The 19,506-nt window shown below is 39.8% G+C and overlaps 1 protein-coding gene across 1 annotated transcript; it reads left to right on the top strand.

The window, feature by feature from the left end:
- Positions 1 to 15,348, top strand: rab21 (RAB21, member RAS oncogene family). Its single transcript, XM_004566477.4, has 7 exons — positions 1 to 474; positions 5,748 to 5,807; positions 5,890 to 5,997; positions 6,637 to 6,700; positions 11,951 to 12,005; positions 12,187 to 12,275; positions 12,768 to 15,348. Exons 1-7 carry the CDS (start codon positions 340 to 342, stop codon positions 12,905 to 12,907), a joined length of 651 nt encoding a protein of 216 aa, XP_004566534.1. The 5' UTR covers positions 1 to 339; the 3' UTR covers positions 12,908 to 15,348.
- Positions 15,349 to 19,506: the final 4,158 nt, after the last annotated feature.

The following is a 19,506-nucleotide window of genomic DNA, read 5'->3' as shown; positions in this document are numbered from 1 at the left end:
GCAGACACGATCTTTGGTTGAGCTAGCCGGCTAACTGTTAGCTGAGAGAGACGCCATTAGTTGGGTGAAAATCAGGCTTTGGCCACAGGGTGAAACGCGATCTGTCTCTGGGTTTGGACTCGCTTCCCTCCGAGCTGCGAGTAGATTCCGGTAGAAGTCGGGTCCGTGTGTGCTGTCGAGCTGTCCCTCTCATGATTTTAGCTCCTTTTTTGAAGTCGGAAGCTGATGTGAGCTGCGCAGGACTTCATTTCCGACTGGGTTAGCATTAGCAGCGCTAGCCTTAAAACGCCCGTTTTGCGGATAAAAGCGGAGGATTTGTGCGAGTTTTAACTGCCAGCCATGGCGGCGGCGAACAGCGGCAAGACCTATTCGTTCAAGGTGGTGCTGCTCGGGGAGGGCTGCGTGGGGAAGACGTCGCTGGTGCTCAGATACTGCGAGAACAAATTCAACGACAAACACATCACAACTCTACAGGTAAGAGGGGCGGAGGAGCCGGGCTCGTGCTTGTCATCGCGTTGCAGGTGGCAGGTGGAGGGGAGTCTTGTGTTTCCTGACCCGGGCCTGCCGGGGGAGCGGAGTTATTGCGAAATATCGGCGGTGTTGTGGCTGTAACCGGATCCGATGACGGAGGGGAAAGTCAGGTGTTTTTCCGGGAGATTTACGGTCATAAACAGCCAGAAATACATCTGATACACCTGACTTCACTCACTGTTTTCACCACGGGTGCTTTAATCTCCAAGGGGGGCCAGGGGCAAAAGAGAGTAGCTGTGGCCCCACAGGAACCCCCAACAGAGCATTTTAAAGCTTTTAGTGGTGTAGCAAAGACAGGAAGCATGAGGGAAGAGAGGTGAGGAGATGAAGAGACACGGGTGAAACAAGTGAAGGTGACCTGCACAATCTGTTTGATTATAAAAACGAAAGCTTGTACAGGTGAAGGATTTGGGGGGGGGGGGGGGGAGTGTGAGGAAGCTTACTTGACTTGAAGCTGAAGTGCCTCTCACCTGCAGATGGAGCCTCCTGGTGATTATGTAGAAGTCTATCAGAAAACAGTCCTTCCTCTAGCGTCCTCTTTGAGCTCTGCAAACACGTTTCTGATGACTATATAATGTCAGTCTGTAGATTAACGTTCTACTGAATTCAACTTGATATTCGTTTAGTAAATAAAGGCCACATTAGAGTCCAAAAGGACCAATAAGATGGGACTGATTTAGGGTACGGGTGACCTTGTGATTGACCAGTTTAGTCAATGATACAGTATGATCACGTGATGTCTCGGATTCTCAATACAGCTGTGTGAAACTGCAAATTTCAGTATTGATCTGATATCAAGTAAATACAGACCCAGTTTTGCTGATACAATACCAATACGTAAAAGCAGGTTATATATGGGAGACCGGTGTGTCATGATTCATGAGATGAAATGTTGTCAATATGCAAACTCTGAACACTAAATCCTTGTGATTTGACTTTCCACAATAATTAATTAGTTTCTGTGTATTTAGAATCTGAGGCTTTTGGAAACCTGGGATAAAATGTTTCTGCCTCTAAAGGACTTCAAACCACCAGAAGCAGAAGACCGCAATTTCTTTCCCTCATTTCTTGTTGCATACGATGATGATTTGAGAGTCAAATGAAACTGAAACTTCGCTGCTTTTCTTTCACCGTCAGCGTGTAACTGACTCCTGCAGTGCAGATGTGTCTGGGCATGTGGGACTGCTTCGCTCACCTGTGGAATGATTTCTGTCTGCTCTGCTGTCAGGTGTAAATGCGCTGCTCAGCTTCCAGCAACATCTCACCGAGGAGCAGAAGCTCAAAGGAAACAGCAGGAAAACCCTGCAGGTTTCTGTGTGGCTGCTACTGTTTTACAAGCAGTCCTCTGGCCGCCGTCTGCTGATACCTGTCCCAGCTCTTTGAGTCAGGATTAGACCATTGATAAGGATTCACCACACTTTATTTATTAATTTACCTTTGAACATTATAGATTTATTGAACATCGAGGTGGATGGGTGAGAGTTTTCCTGGTGTGTAGTTGTGCTCTGACCGGCAAGTGCGAAAAAGCAGCAAAGGTGAGACCCTGTGAGGCAAAGGCAGAAACCTTTACCTCCTTTATCTCCACGCTGCTGAGTGGACACTCTTTCCTTCATCTTTGAGTCACTTTGAGCTTTCCCCACTGCAAATTGAAGTTGGGGGGGGGGCGGATAATTAGAATAATAGGACCTTTTTCTTTCTCTTTTTTTTAAGGAACTATTTAAAAAATGCTTTCAAGAGGAAAAAAAAAAAACAACACTTCCAAGTGCAGATGTGTTTTTAAATAAAACATTTGGGAGATTTATTTGAGTTCACACCTTGTGGAAAATTAATCAATTAAAAATAGGCCAGTTTCATATAAATAACACGTAGCAGTGGCTGAATAACTTACAAATATAAATAATAATCATGAAAACTATTTGTATGGAATTATGCCTTCATTTCACTGCGCTGTGATCTTGTGTCCTTTCATTAAGACGCAGGCAGCAATCAACCGTCCAGCTCAGGGTCCACAATATATAGATATTTATTTCAAAATAAAAGCATATTAGATGATACCTTTCTCACTGTTTAGTGTGATTTCTGTTTCTGAACATCACTGCAGAGCTTCTCCATATCAGGGCTGTAAGAAGTCACTTTAATATTCACACAGGACTGCAGAGTGTCATCAGTGAGGACACGGTGCTGTTTGGACTTCATGCAGTTTATGCTGAGAAAACCTGCTTGCTTAAGTATGTTGCTCCAAAGATGAACACGACTGCGAAATATAGAGTGAAATTACATAGAGCGAAGTGTTGCAATATTGTACAATGTGAGCCACAAGCATAGGCGTAAGTTTTATAAATGTGTGCAACGATTTGTGTAACTTTCGAGGACTTACGCACGCACTCGCGCTCAATCCCCACAGAAATGCAGAGCAATCTGCCCTCAACTAAAACAATTTCACAAATGTGTTCATCCAAACCTGAATAATTACTGATCATTTACGCACAATTTATTAATTTCAGCTTCACAAACCAGATAAGCTTTTTGCTGTCAAAAACCTTTCTGTACAATTGTTAAAACTACACATAACATTTCACTAGCTCGCTCACAAAACCTTAAATACGTGCGGAAGAATCACCTGATACGCAAAGATCATGTCACACACCCACTTGGGGTTTGATGCTTAGTGCTCAACTTATAGCAAAGTGCAGAGATGGAGAGAGGCGTCAGACCAGCAGAACTTTATTCACCTGGAGGCGGTGAACACAGTGACCACCTCAGTACTAACATTTCACTCACAGCTGAGCCCGTTAGGCTCTCTTTGCAGGCAGTAGTTAATACTTTTCTTTTTCTCCCTCTGTGAACTTTATACTGTAGATGTTACTCTGACTCTTACTTAAACTCTGCTTAATGAGGATGTGTGGAGTTGCTGAAAGGCATTGTGGGGGATGTAGGCTGGGGAAGGATGTGGGTTCGCCACAAACTCCGTTCACCGCAGAGTAAAAATGCAGTCTTTGTGTTTGCTTCGTGGCCTCGGCTGTTTGGAGGATCCTTGTTGAGGACGAGGATCAGCAAGCCCTCCAGGTTTTTCGTGGACAGCGTCGCAGTCACATGGTCATGTGAATGAACCTCAGCATCACACTTGCAAGGCTCATGTCTACGCTCACTCTCATGTGACGCACAAAGGGGCATCCCAGCTGATTGCAGAGTCTGCTGGCCGTGGATGAAGGATCATCTCACTGAAGCTTAAAGTGTGAGCACAGCATGAGTGTCAAACGAAGCATCTCAGTGTTCTTTAGATGAGAGGATTAGGAGAAACTTCCAGAGGCTGTTGATGGTTTGTTTTCGCCAGCACGAGCTCTGCATTATCGAACTGTTATGATTTGTCATGGGACTGTGAAGAAAAGTGTTTGTGTGTATGCATTTTCCAGTCATCCTCTCAGTTCAGAAGGATTTAAAGATGTTTATTAGCAGTGCCGCTGATGGACATCGCTGAGTTTAGGGAGTTTAAACCAGTTCCTGCTGTTTGTTTCACCTGCTGTAGGTTTACCCAGAACCAGTACTTTATATTAAAATGATAAAACTGGCTCAACTTGTGGTCATTTTCAACTAACTGGTCTGATAATTGTCTGAATCATTATCCAACTCTGGATTTAGCATTTCAGTCATGTAGCAGACAGTTTTTGGAAGTAAACAGAAAAAGCACATAAAAGGAAAACTGGTTTAAAATTGAAGTAAACAGTTGGGGGAATTAGAATCACTTACTGATTTCATTTTTGGCACGTTTGGGCCTCCGTAGATTTGGTTTAAACCTCAGAGGTCAGAGCACTCGTGGAGCAGTGCAGTCAGCTGACCGACGTCACATTTACACACTAATTCCAACCTTAATCACATACTGTCACAGCCCCACTCTCAGCCTTCCTCTCACCTCTCCACCATAAATCTCTCCCCTCTGCTCCGTCCAGCCGTCACGTAAATTCTACTGCTGATGTTGAAATCTTAATCTCGGGTTTGACTTTCCCAGAGAACGCTTCAATAAATCATACGTGACTGGGACGGAGGGGAAAAGCCACAGCCTGCTGCTCGGCAGGACTTTGGTCTTTGGTTTATTGCTGCGCAGACTGTCGACAGAAATCAGTTGACAGGTTAACATAAAACTTGCAGATGTTTTTGTGGTAAAATGTGAGAAGTTACAAAAGTTGTTGCAGAAGGCTGATTTTAGCAGAGATGCTCGTAAATTATTGGTTTAACTTCTGGTCAAAGGGCACGTGCACAGAGCTGAAGCGGTTTCAGAATATGTTTGGGGATTTATCTGCTAAAATAATCTCAGACTTTTTTTTTTTTTTTCACCATCCACCAGTTTATTGTGCATATTTTCTACTGTTTAGTTTCTATTTTATTTTCTAGCGCTTATGTTTTACTATCTCCAGTCCAAAAAAAAGTGTGAGAGTGTAAAATGTAAATTAGAAATGGAAAAAAACCCAGAATGCAATGATTTGAAAATGTCATGAACCCATGTTTTATTCACAACAGAAAACAGGACACGTATAAAAGTTTAAAATGAGAAAATGAACCATTCAGCTGCATCAATGCTGAAAGGTACACACAGATAACAGAGCATCTGCTCCCGTCCAGGCAGGGAAGGCCTTCATATTTCAGCAGACCTGCCTGCAATTAGGACCTTACACCAGCTGAAAACAGCATCAGCATCGCGAATTGAAAAATATGGCAAAGCAGCAACAACAGCAGCCCAGATGTTTTACAGACTGTAGTTAAAAGAAGAGAGGATGCTGCAGTGTGGGCAACATGCCAGTTTTATTGAGACATGTTGCTGGTATCAAATTCAAAATGATTTCATATTTTTTATTAAAATGTTTCATTTTCTCAGTTTAAACGTTTCTCTCTTTTATTGTAAATCGAGATTCATGGATTTACAAATCATTACATTCTGTTTTTATTTACATTTACATGACAAACTGTTTGTCTTGTGTTTTTGATATTTTAGTATTTTTAATTGGTGAGATGCTTTATTTTATTTAGTTTAATGGAAATTCATTGAGCTTTTTTTCTGCTGCTTTATTTTGTTTAGTATCTTATTTAACATTTTATCCAATTTTTATTTTGTGTTTTTTAGTTGTTGAGCTACCTTTCAATATTACTTTGCTCAGTTGAATCTTATTCAAATTGAGTTTGTGACATTATTAAAATAATCATGTTGTCCTCTTCCTACGCAGGCGTCCTTCCTCACAAAGAAGCTGAACATCACAGGAAAAAGAGTAAACCTCGCCATATGGGTAAGGCTGCGTTCAAAGTAGTTTTTATTCTCCTGATCTTCTGAATAAAGGTTTTGGGTGTTAACGTTGTCTGGTTGTGCAGGACACAGCGGGTCAGGAGCGCTTCCACGCCTTAGGTCCCATCTACTACAGAGACTCCAATGGAGCCATACTAGTGTACGACATAACAGATGAAGACTCCTTTCAGAAGGTACTTTTGAAAACGAAAGTTTGATGATCCAACATCGTAAAAGCAGACTTTCGACAGCATGTCATTATGGAAATGACAAAACAGCAGTGGAAACTAAACTCGTAACAAACAAATAACCAGTTTTGTGTCCTTTTATCCACAACCTTGGAGCAGCTATATAGAAGCTTTACAGTTCATCCAGGAAGTAAAATTTCTTTTTAAATAATTTACAAAAAGTAAAAGACAGTTTACATGGCTGCTGGTGATCACTTGACCCTCTGGATTGAAAAAGGTTGATCCAAAACAATCAGTGTTTTGTTATGGACAAATGCTGAAAAGTTCATTAAAGAAATGGTATTTAATTTAAACTTTTAGGACCTACTCTGAATTGCCCGGCTATAGTTTAGTAATCAGAACTGAAAAGTGCAGTCAGAGTATTTCCAGTCTTAAGATGAGTAAACATTAAGATTGAAACATCTTACAAATAAAAAGTTTAGTCTGTCTGTGGGTCTTTGGATGTTAAACCCTTTGTTTCTCAGAATGTTAATTATGATCATAATGTTGCTCTTTCAGTTCCTGTCTGCATTATAATTACTTCATTATTTGTATCTTGGTTTTATGAAGGGTTTATTTGACCTGAGTGCTTTGTTGTCGTTGCAGGTGAAGAACTGGGTGAAAGAGTTGAGGAAAATGTTGGGGAACGAGATTTGTTTATGTATAGTAGGTAAGTTATCAGAAAGTGGTGGAGACCCAAAAGGGAGCTAAAAGAGATGAACACAAAGATTACTGAAAATTAGAACTGGTTTAATTTTTTTTTAATGGAAGTAAAGAATAAGTTAATGAAAACCAAGTGGGCAAAAATATTGATTATTAAAAGTGCAAAGGAGATTTGGTTCATTTTAAATAGGTGTTGTGTCTCTGTAGGGTTGTGATTACTGCCTGCATTCTGCCCATCTTCCATCTACAATGGAAACACGGTCCAGGCGTCCAGTTCAGGGACTCCAGTTAGCTAAGGTGAAGCCTAGCAGACAGCTAGCAGCTAGAACAGCTGTAGCTGTCAGTCAAAGAGGCCACGCCCCTAATAATACATACTTTAAGCCTTTAAAAAATACAAATTAAGGAGTTATAAAGATATGAAAAGAAATGACCTTTAGAGTCCAGTTTGTGTGTTGGGCTGTAAACATATTTATCTCTGCTGTAAAGCTGGAAATTGTAACATGGGAGCCTCTAGTGGACATTTGAGGAACTGCATGGTTTGGTACCTACTCAATGGTTTTCATTTTCACCCTGTAGACCAGGCCTCGAGGGCCCGTGTCCTGCTGGTTTTGGATCTCACCCTGGGTCAACACACCTGAATCAAATGATTAGTTCATTACCAGGCCTCTGGAGAACTTAAAGACATGTTGAGGAGGTAATTTAGCATCTAAATCAGCTGTGTTGGATCAAGGACACATCTAAAACCGGCAGGACACTGGCCTTCGAGGCCTTGAGTTTCCCCACCCCTGCTGTAGACAGACACCTTAAAACAAGGGAGCCTGGGGGCCGGAATCGCCCCAGCAGGAAAGTGTGAAGGAGGACATACATTTTGGACTTTAAACTGTATTTCATAAATTTTACAGCTTTTCCCACTGATGCCCAACATCACTCCCACACCCGATCATATCACAGTAATAAAGTAACTGATAAATTATCATATCATAGATCACATCTACTATTGAAATGTTTTCTGGTTATTTTTTATTATAAAACAAACCCACTACATAAACGGAGTTTGACATCCCTGTATTAAAAGGAAGCTGGCTGAAATTAAGTGAAATGATCCTTTAAGGTGTCACCAGCAGCACACTGACTTAAATATCAGCGATGACTCATCTCTCTCGCATCAACACTGTTTTTTTGTTTTTTTTTTCTGATGTGGTTATATAGATAAATAGAAGTAGATTTAAGGGTTGGCTGGGAGTTTGGTAAATTGTGTGGTTCATGTGAACACATGAGCTGAGGAGGAAAACAGAGAAAATAAACCTCATGAGCAGCGTTTGTTTTTAAGATTTCATGTCACGCACACTGGATGTTTGGGCCTCCTCTGTTGCTCCTGTTGCCATAGCTGCTAAATATATGATGTTGTTAGTCCGTGTGTGGCTTCATGGGGGCAATTTGTACAGTTATAACTGGATTATGTTGGTGATGTTGCGTTTGTCATGTGTTTGTACCCTATCGTACAGTTATCAAATCTGTTGTTTGGAAATTTTGATTTTGCTTTTAATTAGACTCCACATCACATGAGCACTTCAAAGTGCTCCCTCTGAGCTGAGCGCTGCATCGTTAACGTACCTGTTACATCCAGTTCACAGTTCAGATGCCTGCACAGAAATATTCAAATCATTACTGTGGGTGTTTGCATCTATAAATAGATATCACATTCAGCTCGGGTGGATTTGCATGCAGCTATCAGTAGCTGAGAAAATAACTTCTCAGCTTTAACACTCAGCGTTATAAATATTTTTCAGTGTTGTACTTTTATAAAAACCTCTGTGTACTTCAGAAGGTGCATGTTTTCGTCAGTGGCTGGTGGAGACTAGTGATGGGAATTCCGGCTCTCTTTAGAAAACCGTCTGTTTTGGCTCGGCTCACTAAAAGCAGCCAGCTCTTTCGGCTCCTAACTGGCTCTTCAGTTGTTTTGTTGCTTTAATTAATTTATTATCAACTCGTGTGTGTGTGTGTGTGTGTGTGTGTGTATATATACATATACATACATACATACATATATATATATATATATATATATATATATATATATATATATATATATATATATATATATATATATATATATGTGTGTGTATATATGTATATATATATGTGTGTGTATATATGTATATATATATATATATATATATATATATATATATATATATATATATATATATATATATATATATATATATATAGTGTGTGTGTATATATATATATATATATATATATATATATATATATATATATGTATATATATATATATATGTATATGTGTGTATTAGGGGTGCAACGATACACAAAATTCACGGTTCGGTTTGATACTTTGGTGTCACGGTTCGATATTTTTTCGATACAAAAAAATGTTCATGCCTTTTTAATTTGTCATTTATTAAAATTATAAATATATATTTTAACTCAAAAGTACAGTTTTTAAATTTAACCTTAACCCTTGTGCGTGTTTTTTATTTTGACAGTGAATGCGCACCTGCGGACCACTTATGTGCAGCCCTGGTTATTTAGCTCGTCATATTGCAGCCACAGAAATTATTTTGTCCATGAAACCATAAAGCTGCACTTTCTTTTTGCCTTATAGTCTGATTTGTCATAACTTTTCCGTTTTGTGGTAAGCTTTTCTTTGGCTGTCACTTCTTCACCCTGACCTGTCTTATTTGGCTCAGCAGAACTAAAATATATATCCTGCTGCTTTTACACACGCACTCACATAAGCTCAGCGATTCTCTGCGCGATCAACCTCTCACATGTTTAAGCTGCGGGAGATTTCACTTGTTATGTTTGCGTAGTAAGCTAACGATTAATAAGATGATGTCAGAGGAATTGGTGCACAAATTATCATCACTCACAGATCAGTGCTGTCGCTCTCTATACACAGTTCGCACGTTTGCAAAGTGAAAGCAAAAAAACAAGCACAAATTCAAACGCGATTTCAATATGTCACATATTGACAGTGGCTCACCGATGCCAATGACATAATTACCCAGCTACATTTCTGAAAGAATGCAAAAGCATTGACATATATTTTTCCTACAATAGCCCGACAGGCAGGGCAGAGATAGATTTTGGTAGCCCGACTGAAAAGATCGCTAGCCCCAGGACGTTGGGCTAGCGATATTGCAAGCCCTGTATCTGATTGAGGAATCACTCATCTTTGGAAAAGAGAGTTTATTACAGAGAAATGTCTCTTTCCAAAATAAAAGCTATACTATCCGCTTCTTCTGGGCTATATTCTCAGCAGCATAAGGAGAATCACGTGCTAACAGCTGTCTAAATGACTCGGCTAAAGTTAGTAGCATGCTTGTTGTTTTTGTCTTTGCACTAGGATGATGTAAATGTGCAGTCATATTCGTTGTGTTCCCACTAGTGCTTTCAGGTTAATCTCGTTGAAATGACTTTAACGCCACAACACGGGAAATCTCCGTTAACGAGCTACCCCTGATCGCCCCGTGCATGGGGCTAGACGGCCAACACGTTAACGAGCTAACTGCGCTAACACACTAGTTCCCACCCATGTAATTGAGCATTGCATGGCACATCCAACATACTGTTTTACTTTAGTCCATGACTTGCTTACCTTCAGGGTCATACGTCACATGAAAACCAAAATAATTCCAAACGCCAGATCTGAATGAGGGTGGGGGAGGTCCATGTTGCAAGGAGAGCTTAACTTCTGTCTCGCTAGCTTGCCCTGCGCTCTTCCTTCTGACTATGCTGTCTGTGTTGAGCGCTCAGTGGATCTGCGCTCGACAGTGCAGCCTAGGCGGAGTAGTCGAACGCAGATTCACTGAGCGCTCAACACAGACAGCATCGTCAGAAGGAAAGTTGATAAAATAAATTACAAATGTTGTATTGTTCGATACATATGCGTACCGAACCGAAAGCACTGTATCGAACGGTTCAATATCGATACGAATATCGTTGCACCCCTAGTGTGTGTGTGTGTGTGTGTGTGTGTGTGTGTGTGTGTGTGTGTGTGTGTATACGGTGGCCCCTAGACCGAATCAGAGCTAAAAGTGAACCTAAGCACTAAATATTAACTTTTGTGAGGAAGCTGGAGAGCTTTTAGAGAGCAATGATCAGTGCTTATATCAGTGGAATAAATGACTGTCAGAGTGAAAGTGCTCACTGTAGCTTTGGTTTCAAGAATTTTAATGAATGTCTGATCACATCAGACTTATGAGGAACAATGTGGTTTCTGTCTCTGTTGTGGAACACTGCGAAAGCACTTCATCCTCATGAGGATATATGAGGATCTGTGGGAGTTCACAATCATTCTGTAATTTCTGGACTCACAAACCTCCTACTGGGAGTGTTCAGGAGTGTGTGGTATATTCCTTGTACAGCTGTAGTGAGAGCGCAGTTGGCATCATGCTCGTTCTCAGTAGGTATTGCTCTCTGACAGAGCTGCTCTCTGTATGTAGCTATTGTTTGTTTTTCGTTGGTAGTTTTTCTGGACAGAATTTCTCATCTGTTCACAGACGATGTAGTTCTTTAACTTTATTGAGCGGCAACTTCCACCTGACTCTGGGGCGAGGTCAGATGTGAAGTGGGAGGGAAAAGCGTGAGCACCTCCACATCTGAGGTTGTGGTTCTTGGTTGCTGCTCTAAGTGGAGTTCAGTATCTCAGGATATTTTTGAATGTGTGAGCAAAGGAGGGAGCGAGAGCTGTACCAATTTGTTGTTATGAAGAGAGCTGAGTGTGAAAGTGAAGCTGGTGATTTACCGGTCGATCCACATTCCCAGCTCAGCTCTGGGTAGTGACTGAAACAATGAGATGACAGATACAAGTGCCAGAAAACATTTTTGTGACAGCTCTCTTTTAGAGACAAGGTGAGGTGGGGCTCAGAGTAGAGCCGCACCTCCTCCAGATTAAAAGGAGTCAGCTCAGGTGGTTTTGGGCACCTCAACTAGAAGGAGAGCCTGGGGCGGACCCAGGAGCAGGTTTGGGAATGCCTTAGTGCTCCACCGGGAGAGCTGGTGGAAGTGGCTGTGTGCAGGCAAGTCTGAGCATTTCTGCATAGACTGATGGAGACCCGTCCATCATTCGGACATGTGATTGACTACTTTTGCATGCAACTCTCTGACTGTGTAATGATTATCTTTGGTTGACTACAACTGCTAATCACAGATTATAAAGTATAATGTGATGTGACCTTAAAATGATTCTTAAATTGGGCATTTTACTGAAGGTTTGTTTTCTTTGCAGGTAATAAAATAGATTTGGACAAAGACAGACATGTTTCAGTGGAAGAGGCTGAGAGGTAACAACTGCTGCTTATTAGTCAATAATAATACTTTTATTATTAGTAGAAAATATAATGAAGAAAAATTAAAGTGAGCATCATTATTTTATATTTCCCACGCCGAGCTGCTCAGCTGTGAGCAGCGACGATGTCCTGAGTCTGAGCAAAGTTTAATGGCCACTCTCATGTTCGTGTGCAGTTATGCCGAGTCGGTGGGAGCCAAACACTACCACACATCAGCCAAGCTAAATAAAGGCATCGAGGAACTCTTTCTGGATCTGTGTAAAAGTAAGACCGACAGCATCTTTAATTTTTTTTCACAATACAAAAAGATCAAAGAGCAGCAAACTTTATATTTTTTGGAGGCTTAAGGAACAACTTTTACAACATATTTTTGTTTAAGGCGGATATGATTTATTCTTTAATTATAAAACACATTTTGTTAAATCGCTTGATTTCCTGGCAGCTTGTCCAAATCACATTAGTTAATCACATTAACCATATCCATAGACATTTTGTCATAGACAGGTGCAGTTCTGTCCAGGATTGGCTGATTAGATGTTTGTGATCACACTAAACAGGTTAACTGAACAAATAGGCCAATGAGTGAATTCTGTTCATTTGACACAAAGTTTCTGTCAATAATTCTAAGGTTGAAATCAGTGGTGTGCAAATATGTGTGCAGAATTCAAATCCGTAGGAAACAGGGCGTAAAAAAAACCTTTCTTTGAAACTCGGGATCTGACCTTTGACCTCTGAACTGGTCTACTGTGTTTTCAGGAATGATGGAAACTGCTCAGGCTGAGGAGAGGTTGAAGGGCAACGGAGCCAGCCAATCAGCATCAAGTAGGCGGGGTGTACAGATTGTTGATGATGAACCACAGGCCACGCCCGCTGGAGGCTGCTGCTCCTCTGGCTAACACACACACACACAAGCACACACACACCTTCTCTCTGTGCTTGCAGACATAATATCCACACACACATTTTCCAGTGTCTGTCGGTCCGCTCTACTGTAATCTGCTGTGTCCATTCAGCGCCGCCTCTGCTGCTAAGGAGCATGGGAAATCATATTTAAATTTGTTTAATCTGTGTTCCCTTCAAAATAAAAGTACCTGGAGTCCTTATGATTAAAAGGAGTGTGTGTTCAGTGATTAAATCACTTTCTTTAATGATAATAACTCCCCATGTTAGTTTGTCGTTGATAAACGTCCATCTGCAGCTGTTTGTGTGTTTGTACTAAACATTATTAATAAAAGACATGAAATCATTCTGAGGACAGAAAGTTGAGTCTCAGGCTTTTAACACAGATTTTTGTTTTTGTGTATTGGGGGAAATAGGGGTTTAACGCACACACACCCAAGCGCACACACATACATATAATACTACCCCCATTAATCTTCATGTTTATCTGAAGCATGTTTTCAAACTAAGAGGAGGAACACAGGACTGGCTGTTTGTGGTGCAGCGGCTCCACCTGCTGGTCAAAAGTTAAACTGCAGTGAATTGGTAAAACATCAAAAATGAGTTTAAATGTTTACTTTCGGATGTTAAAACACTGAAAGAATACAGGGTGTTGCTTTTCATAACACGGCTGTCCAATCCACATTTTCTTTTTTAGAGGAAGACTCACACAAGCGGCTGTAAGACGATGAATATAGAAACTCAGCAGAGTCGGGTCACATAATTGTTAAATGGTGCTGTGCAGAGTGACATCACTTAGGCTACGTTCACACTGCAGGCGAAAGCACATCAAATACGATTTTTTGACCCTATGCGACCCATATCCGATCATGGTATGACAGTGTGAACGGCACAAATCCGATATTTTCAAATCCGATCTGGGTCACTTTCGTATGTGGTACTGAATCCGATACATATCCGATGTTTCAGAAAGCGACTGCTGTTTGAACGGTCAAGTCGCATTAAATCCGTCTTTTACGTCACTGACACAAGACGGACGCCAATTATCAGCTCCGGAGAAGCGCCCGAGAAGACATCGCGAACGCTTCCTGGCCATCCAGTGAAACTGCTGGGAAGACAACGCTGGAGAAACGTGAACATTTTATTTGTACTGTATAATCTGCAGACTCTGACAGAAATCTGCAACTATCCTTTGAAGCACCGCTCCTCTAAAACAGCAATAAGGATAATTATTAGGTTATTTACATTATTATGTAAATAACAAAATAACTTAAAGCAAAAATTGGGAAACGTGAAGTCCGAAGTCTTTATATTAAGGGCCACCTGTCAAACAATATTGTTTGCTCTGGGTCTAAACAGAGCGCGTTGTGTGTGACGTCTTCTTTTGCGCATGCGGGCCGCTTTGAGCGTTCACACTAGAGCGCGTTTGCTGTCACATTTTATTTGTAGTGTGAACGAGCAGACAAAAAAATCGGATTTGATCAAAAAATCTGAATTGAGCATTAAGACCTGCAGTGTGAACGTAGCCTTAGTCAGGTGGACAAGGACTCTACGGAGCATGCTCTGTGGGTGCAGAACAAGCCCTCCGAGACCTTGAGCCACATTTTAATAGTGAATTTTGTAATTTGATTTAAAGAGGGAAGAAAATGTGTGAAGTCAGATTTTGATCGAAGCAGGAAGCTGTTAAACACATTGCTAAGAAGCAGAACTGCAGTTATAGATTCCCAAAATAAAAATAATATGAAAACAGATGTGTCTAAACTGAATAATAGAAAAGAAACGTGGGAAATGGAAAATTTATTGCTGAAACAGATTCTTGGTTTGTAAAGGAAGTAAAACAATCTTTTGTATTAAAAGTGCTGAAAAATCGAAATGTATTAAAATAAGGCTATTCCTCACATTTAGTCAGTTATTACATTTGATCGGTAATATAGCCAGTAAAATCTCAGAAAAGTGATTAGTGACGTGTTTAAATGACTTACATGTGAAAGTGTAATGATATTTAGAGGTCCTATTGACAGGGAAGAAGGTCTTTATGGTGTAAAGTAACAGTAAATGGCACTTTTGATGATCAAATGATTAGAAATGGGAAATTAAAACATTTTTGTTAAATGAGGGAGCACTGCCTCAGTGTCTCAACTGATTGTGCTTACGTCGCCCCCCAGTGGCAATTCTGAGACAGAAAAAAGGTATTTAATTTAAAATTACTGAAAACTGAAACTCAGTTGAATGTTCACATTAGAGAAACTGGAGTACATGATTCTTTCTCTTATTTTTTGAAGAAAAAAAAAAGAAAACCCCATGTTTTAATGGGTTTTACACACACACACACAGACACACACACTTATTGAATTGATACTGTGCATGTCTGATTTCTGTAACCAAGTTTGTCTGACTTTTCGAAAAAATAAAAAGCACTGACAATGCTGAAAATTTATTCATATTCTCATAGCAGTGATGAAATCTGCCCAAGTTTTCTCTCTTTTGTCTCAGCTGTGAACTACTGTTTTTTTTCCCCACTGCATTTGTCGCTCCAGTCATCTCTGCTCCATGAAAAACATTGTACACAAAAATACATAAAACACAGTGAGTGAATTGGTTCTTGCAGAAGAAGAAGAAAACAAAAATGATATTCTTCCCAAAAAAATAACAGATTGTTTTGGAAGTGTCACTTTTTTCAAACTGCTTGTTTTTTCATCATTTTTTTTTTTTAAGATGAATGATTTGTACCCAAAAGCAATGCTCAGACTTTTGTCTTCAAAGGGTAACCTTTTCCAGTGTTGCACACACTGATATGGAGTCCCAAAGAGCTAAAAATTAACAAATCACAAACTGAACAATATGGCCAGAAAAATGTTGCTACCTATATCACTTTGGTTTATCTTTCAGCTAAAGTTATGAACTCTGCAGGTTGATGTTGGTCTCGGAAAATGAGCTCATTACAAAAAACCCTCCAGGAAACAAATGCAGTCAAAGTGAGAGGAAAATACACCCTCAACACCTTTCAGTTCAAAGGTTTTGCATATCAGGAAATACAAGAACTTCTATAAAAGCAGACAGTTGCTGTTCTGGAGCATTCGGGTGTGTGTTAACAAAATACCTACAAGCATCAACATCAGTCTTTGAAGGGTGAAAAGGTCATCGCCAAACAATTTGACACCCATCTTTGTACACCGAGAAAGACTGTTGCCAGCCAGGTAATAAGTGAAAGTCCCAGTAAATTCAGAACGTGGAGTGTTCAGCGAAACTGAAAAAAAAAAACAAGTGCTCCATCTACAGGCCTCAGTTAGCATGTTAAAGGTTATATGACATTACAAATAGAAAAGGAAGAAACAAGCATGTCTTGTTTGGAAGGGTTGCCAGGAGAAAGTCTCTTTTGTCTAAAAGAAATACGACAGCTGCTCAGGTTTGCAAAGTTGCATCTGAGCAAACCTGAAGAGTTCTGGAACAATGTCTTTTGGACAGACGAGACTTAAGCGTTTGGCCATAATGCCCAGAGCCTTGTTTGGTGAAAGCCAGATACAGCATATCAGTGCAAATGACTTATTTCTACTTAAAGCTTAAAGGTAGTGGTGGAGAAGAGTGGACTGAAATTCCTCCAAAACAATGTGAGAACTGATAAAGTCATGCAGAAAACCATTATTTCTTAGTTTATTGTTGCCAAAGCGCATGCTACTGAATCATGGGTGAAGTTATTTCTCACACTGCTTCTACATTTTTGCTTGTTTTTTGTTTTGTTTTAAAAAAAAAACCTCTGTAATATGACATGTTGTTCTTCATCTCGTGATTTTAAAACCTAGAAGACTAGATTTTATTTTTTAAATTAAATACTCATGCATAAAACCTGAGACAGTAAAACATCCTGGATTTCACACCAACACCATCTTTAGCTCCTTAGATTTCTCCTTTAACTCCTAATGGACATCCTGATTTTTATGCTGGTGTGTGTGAAAGATAGATGTCATTCATTGGACCCACTTTTTTGTGAAAACAGACTAAATTTAGGAAAAGAAAATAGAAACAACAGAAATCATGACATTCTTTTCTAAGTAAATATGATTCTAAAGGTGCCATTGACATGAACCTTTCACCAGATGTAGGTAACAACCCATCCAATCCACACATGCCCAAAAAAAAAATCAAACCTTAGATGTTCATAAATTATGTGAAATGGCGTAGTGAAAAAGCACTGAACGCATAAAGAAAGGGAAGTGTAAAAATGCATCGAGTGTCTTGACTCCAGCTGAAATCAGCTGGTTCAGTCCCAACTGATGACCTAAAAAAACTGTCTCATTACCAAGGTGTCACACAAGAAACATCTCATAATGGGTAAAACCAACAAGCTCTCTCAAGATCTTCACAACCTTATTGTTGCAAAACTTTTAAACCAGTGAATGTTCCAGTGAGCGCTGTTGGGGCCATAATCCCACCACAACCACGTGCTCCTCGCAAAACTTCAGACAGAAGTGAAAATAATTATCAGAAGAGTTATCCAGGAGCCAAGGAGCGTTTGTGGAGAGCTAGACATGAAGGTCAGCAGGTACAATTCCAGCGACATGGCCTGTATGCACGCTCAACGCGCAAGACTCCATTGAGGTGTGTTTAAGGTTTACTGAAGAACATTTAACCAGCCTGTGAAATACTAGGAGAATATAGTCTCATCAGATGAGACCAAAATTAGTCTTTGGATGTCATAATACACAAACCATGTTAGGTCAGAAGGCACTGTATGTTGCCTTAGGAACATCAAAACACCGCACCAACTGTGAAGTCTGGAGATGGGAACATCACAGTGTGGGGCTGTTTTTCAACATACCTCAGAGCAGAAACAAACTAAAAATGTTTTTATAGACAACAGTGTTCCCATCACTCCTTCTACTTGTAACATATTCAAACTATATTAGTGGGTGATATTTCAGCTCCGTGTTATCAAGCCAGTTGGAAGCATAATATCAATTTTAATACCATTAATGAAGTTGTTAATAATACAAGTATTAGTTGCTATAGATACAGCATTAAATTCTTAAATAGAGCTTTTATTAAGCCTCCTTGTATGTTTTGAATCAATGAAATTTTAATTGGCATGAGTTAATTTGTCTTTCAAATATGACAAACACTGGGTGTGAGCATTTAAGAAGTGTAATCTTAAATTACAGGGGGTGATGGTGGCATTAAGGGTTTAATGTACGCTTGTGCACACTGGGTCTTTGAGGTTTCAAGGTGAGAATGACTCAGACTCCTGTTTTTCACGTGTGACCTAATCGACTTCAGAGCACACATCTCCACCTGCAAGTGATAAAGTCCCACCTCAGTATCTGGTAATTTCTTAATCTGGGAAGCCCCTTCTAATATGTCTTTATTGGATTCTTTTACAACTGTGTCGTTTTATGTAGTGTCTGTTCTCCAGTGTTTTTTTATATCGAATCAAAGACGTTTAAAATATAAACATCGATTAGTCTTTCTTTAAATATCTTATATAAATATAAAAAAAACTTACTGCACTCTGTAAGTTTATAGTCAAGTCATTTTTATATTAACGCCACACATTTAGAAAACCAGCAGAGAGTGGGAGTTCTGTAAACGCTATGACCTATTTCTAAGTAACCACTTACAAAAACACAAAAAGATTTAAAAGAATTCTTACCGACCTGCTTTCAACTTCCTCTCGTCTAGGTGCACCTCTTTGTGGTTCAGAAACTGTGATGTGAAAATGATGTCCCCCAGAAATGTTCCTTACCAAAATCTCAACTGCTTGAAGTTAAAGGCCATGACGTCTGCTAACCTTCCTGCAGTCACGAAATGGCAACATGCTTCAAAGAAAAAATCAGATTCATATAGATATACATTTATTTATGTATTACATTTATAAATGATGTAAACTGTACTTAAAAGGTGTACGTGACATTGTTCTAAGATATTTTAGTGCAACAGTATTTGCTATCAAACTATATAACATTTGTTCTTTTTAGACTTCTGATAAAGAAATTAAAGGTAAACAATATCTAGTGTCATATATATCAGTCATCTATAAAGTAACTGAGCACTTTATCAGGAACACTGTATTAAAAACTCTTTAAAAACTCTCACTTTGGAGGTTGTGATCCTTTTCCACATTACAGGTGACGGCTGCACATCCAAAAAATCAATCACTGCTCAGCCACACTTCAGTTCTGTTTACTGGATTATGATTTGCTAAATGAGTTGATTAAGCCTGACAAACTCAGCGCCATAACTCCCAAACAAATTTGAGATACATTTTTCTTTTTTGAATGATGCTTTTATCATTATTGTGGAAACGGCTGTTAGACTGCAGTAATGTTTGTGTGGCATTTTATTTCAGTGTGAGATGCTCCAGTGTGGTGATGTGTGAGTGTTGCTCATTGCGGCGTTTTGAGAGGTGTGCTGTTCTTCAAGATATGGCATTCAAACCACTAAGATGATATTAGATCAACCAAAGAAAACTTCACCACCACAGACTGATTCTCTCATACATGCAGATCCAGTTTCCTTTTTTAGTTGACAGCAGCGGCATGCGGTGTGGTCTGCTGCATCATTTTCAATGCTGGACATTTTTGTGCATTCAGTGGTGGTTATT

This window comes from Maylandia zebra, linkage group LG17 (genome assembly GCF_041146795.1).
Source record: "Maylandia zebra isolate NMK-2024a linkage group LG17, Mzebra_GT3a, whole genome shotgun sequence".
Lineage (NCBI taxonomy): Eukaryota > Metazoa > Chordata > Actinopteri > Cichliformes > Cichlidae > Maylandia > Maylandia zebra.
The sequence above is the reverse complement of the archived record's forward strand: the minus strand, read 5'-3'. Positions and strand labels throughout refer to the sequence as shown.

What these genes read in the sequence shown, in the direction of transcription:
- rab21 (XM_004566477.4), top strand. Translation starts at nt 340, where the DNA reads ATGGCGGCGGCGAACAGCGGCAAGACCTATTCGTTCAAGGTGGTGCTG. An exon ending in TCAGTGGAAGAGGCTGAGAG is followed by an intron (nt 12,006 to 12,186) that starts GTAACAACTGCT and finishes GTTCGTGTGCAG; the next exon opens with TTATGCCGAGTCGGTGGGAG. An exon ending in CTTTCTGGATCTGTGTAAAA is followed by an intron (nt 12,276 to 12,767) that starts GTAAGACCGACA and finishes CTGTGTTTTCAG; the next exon opens with GAATGATGGAAACTGCTCAG.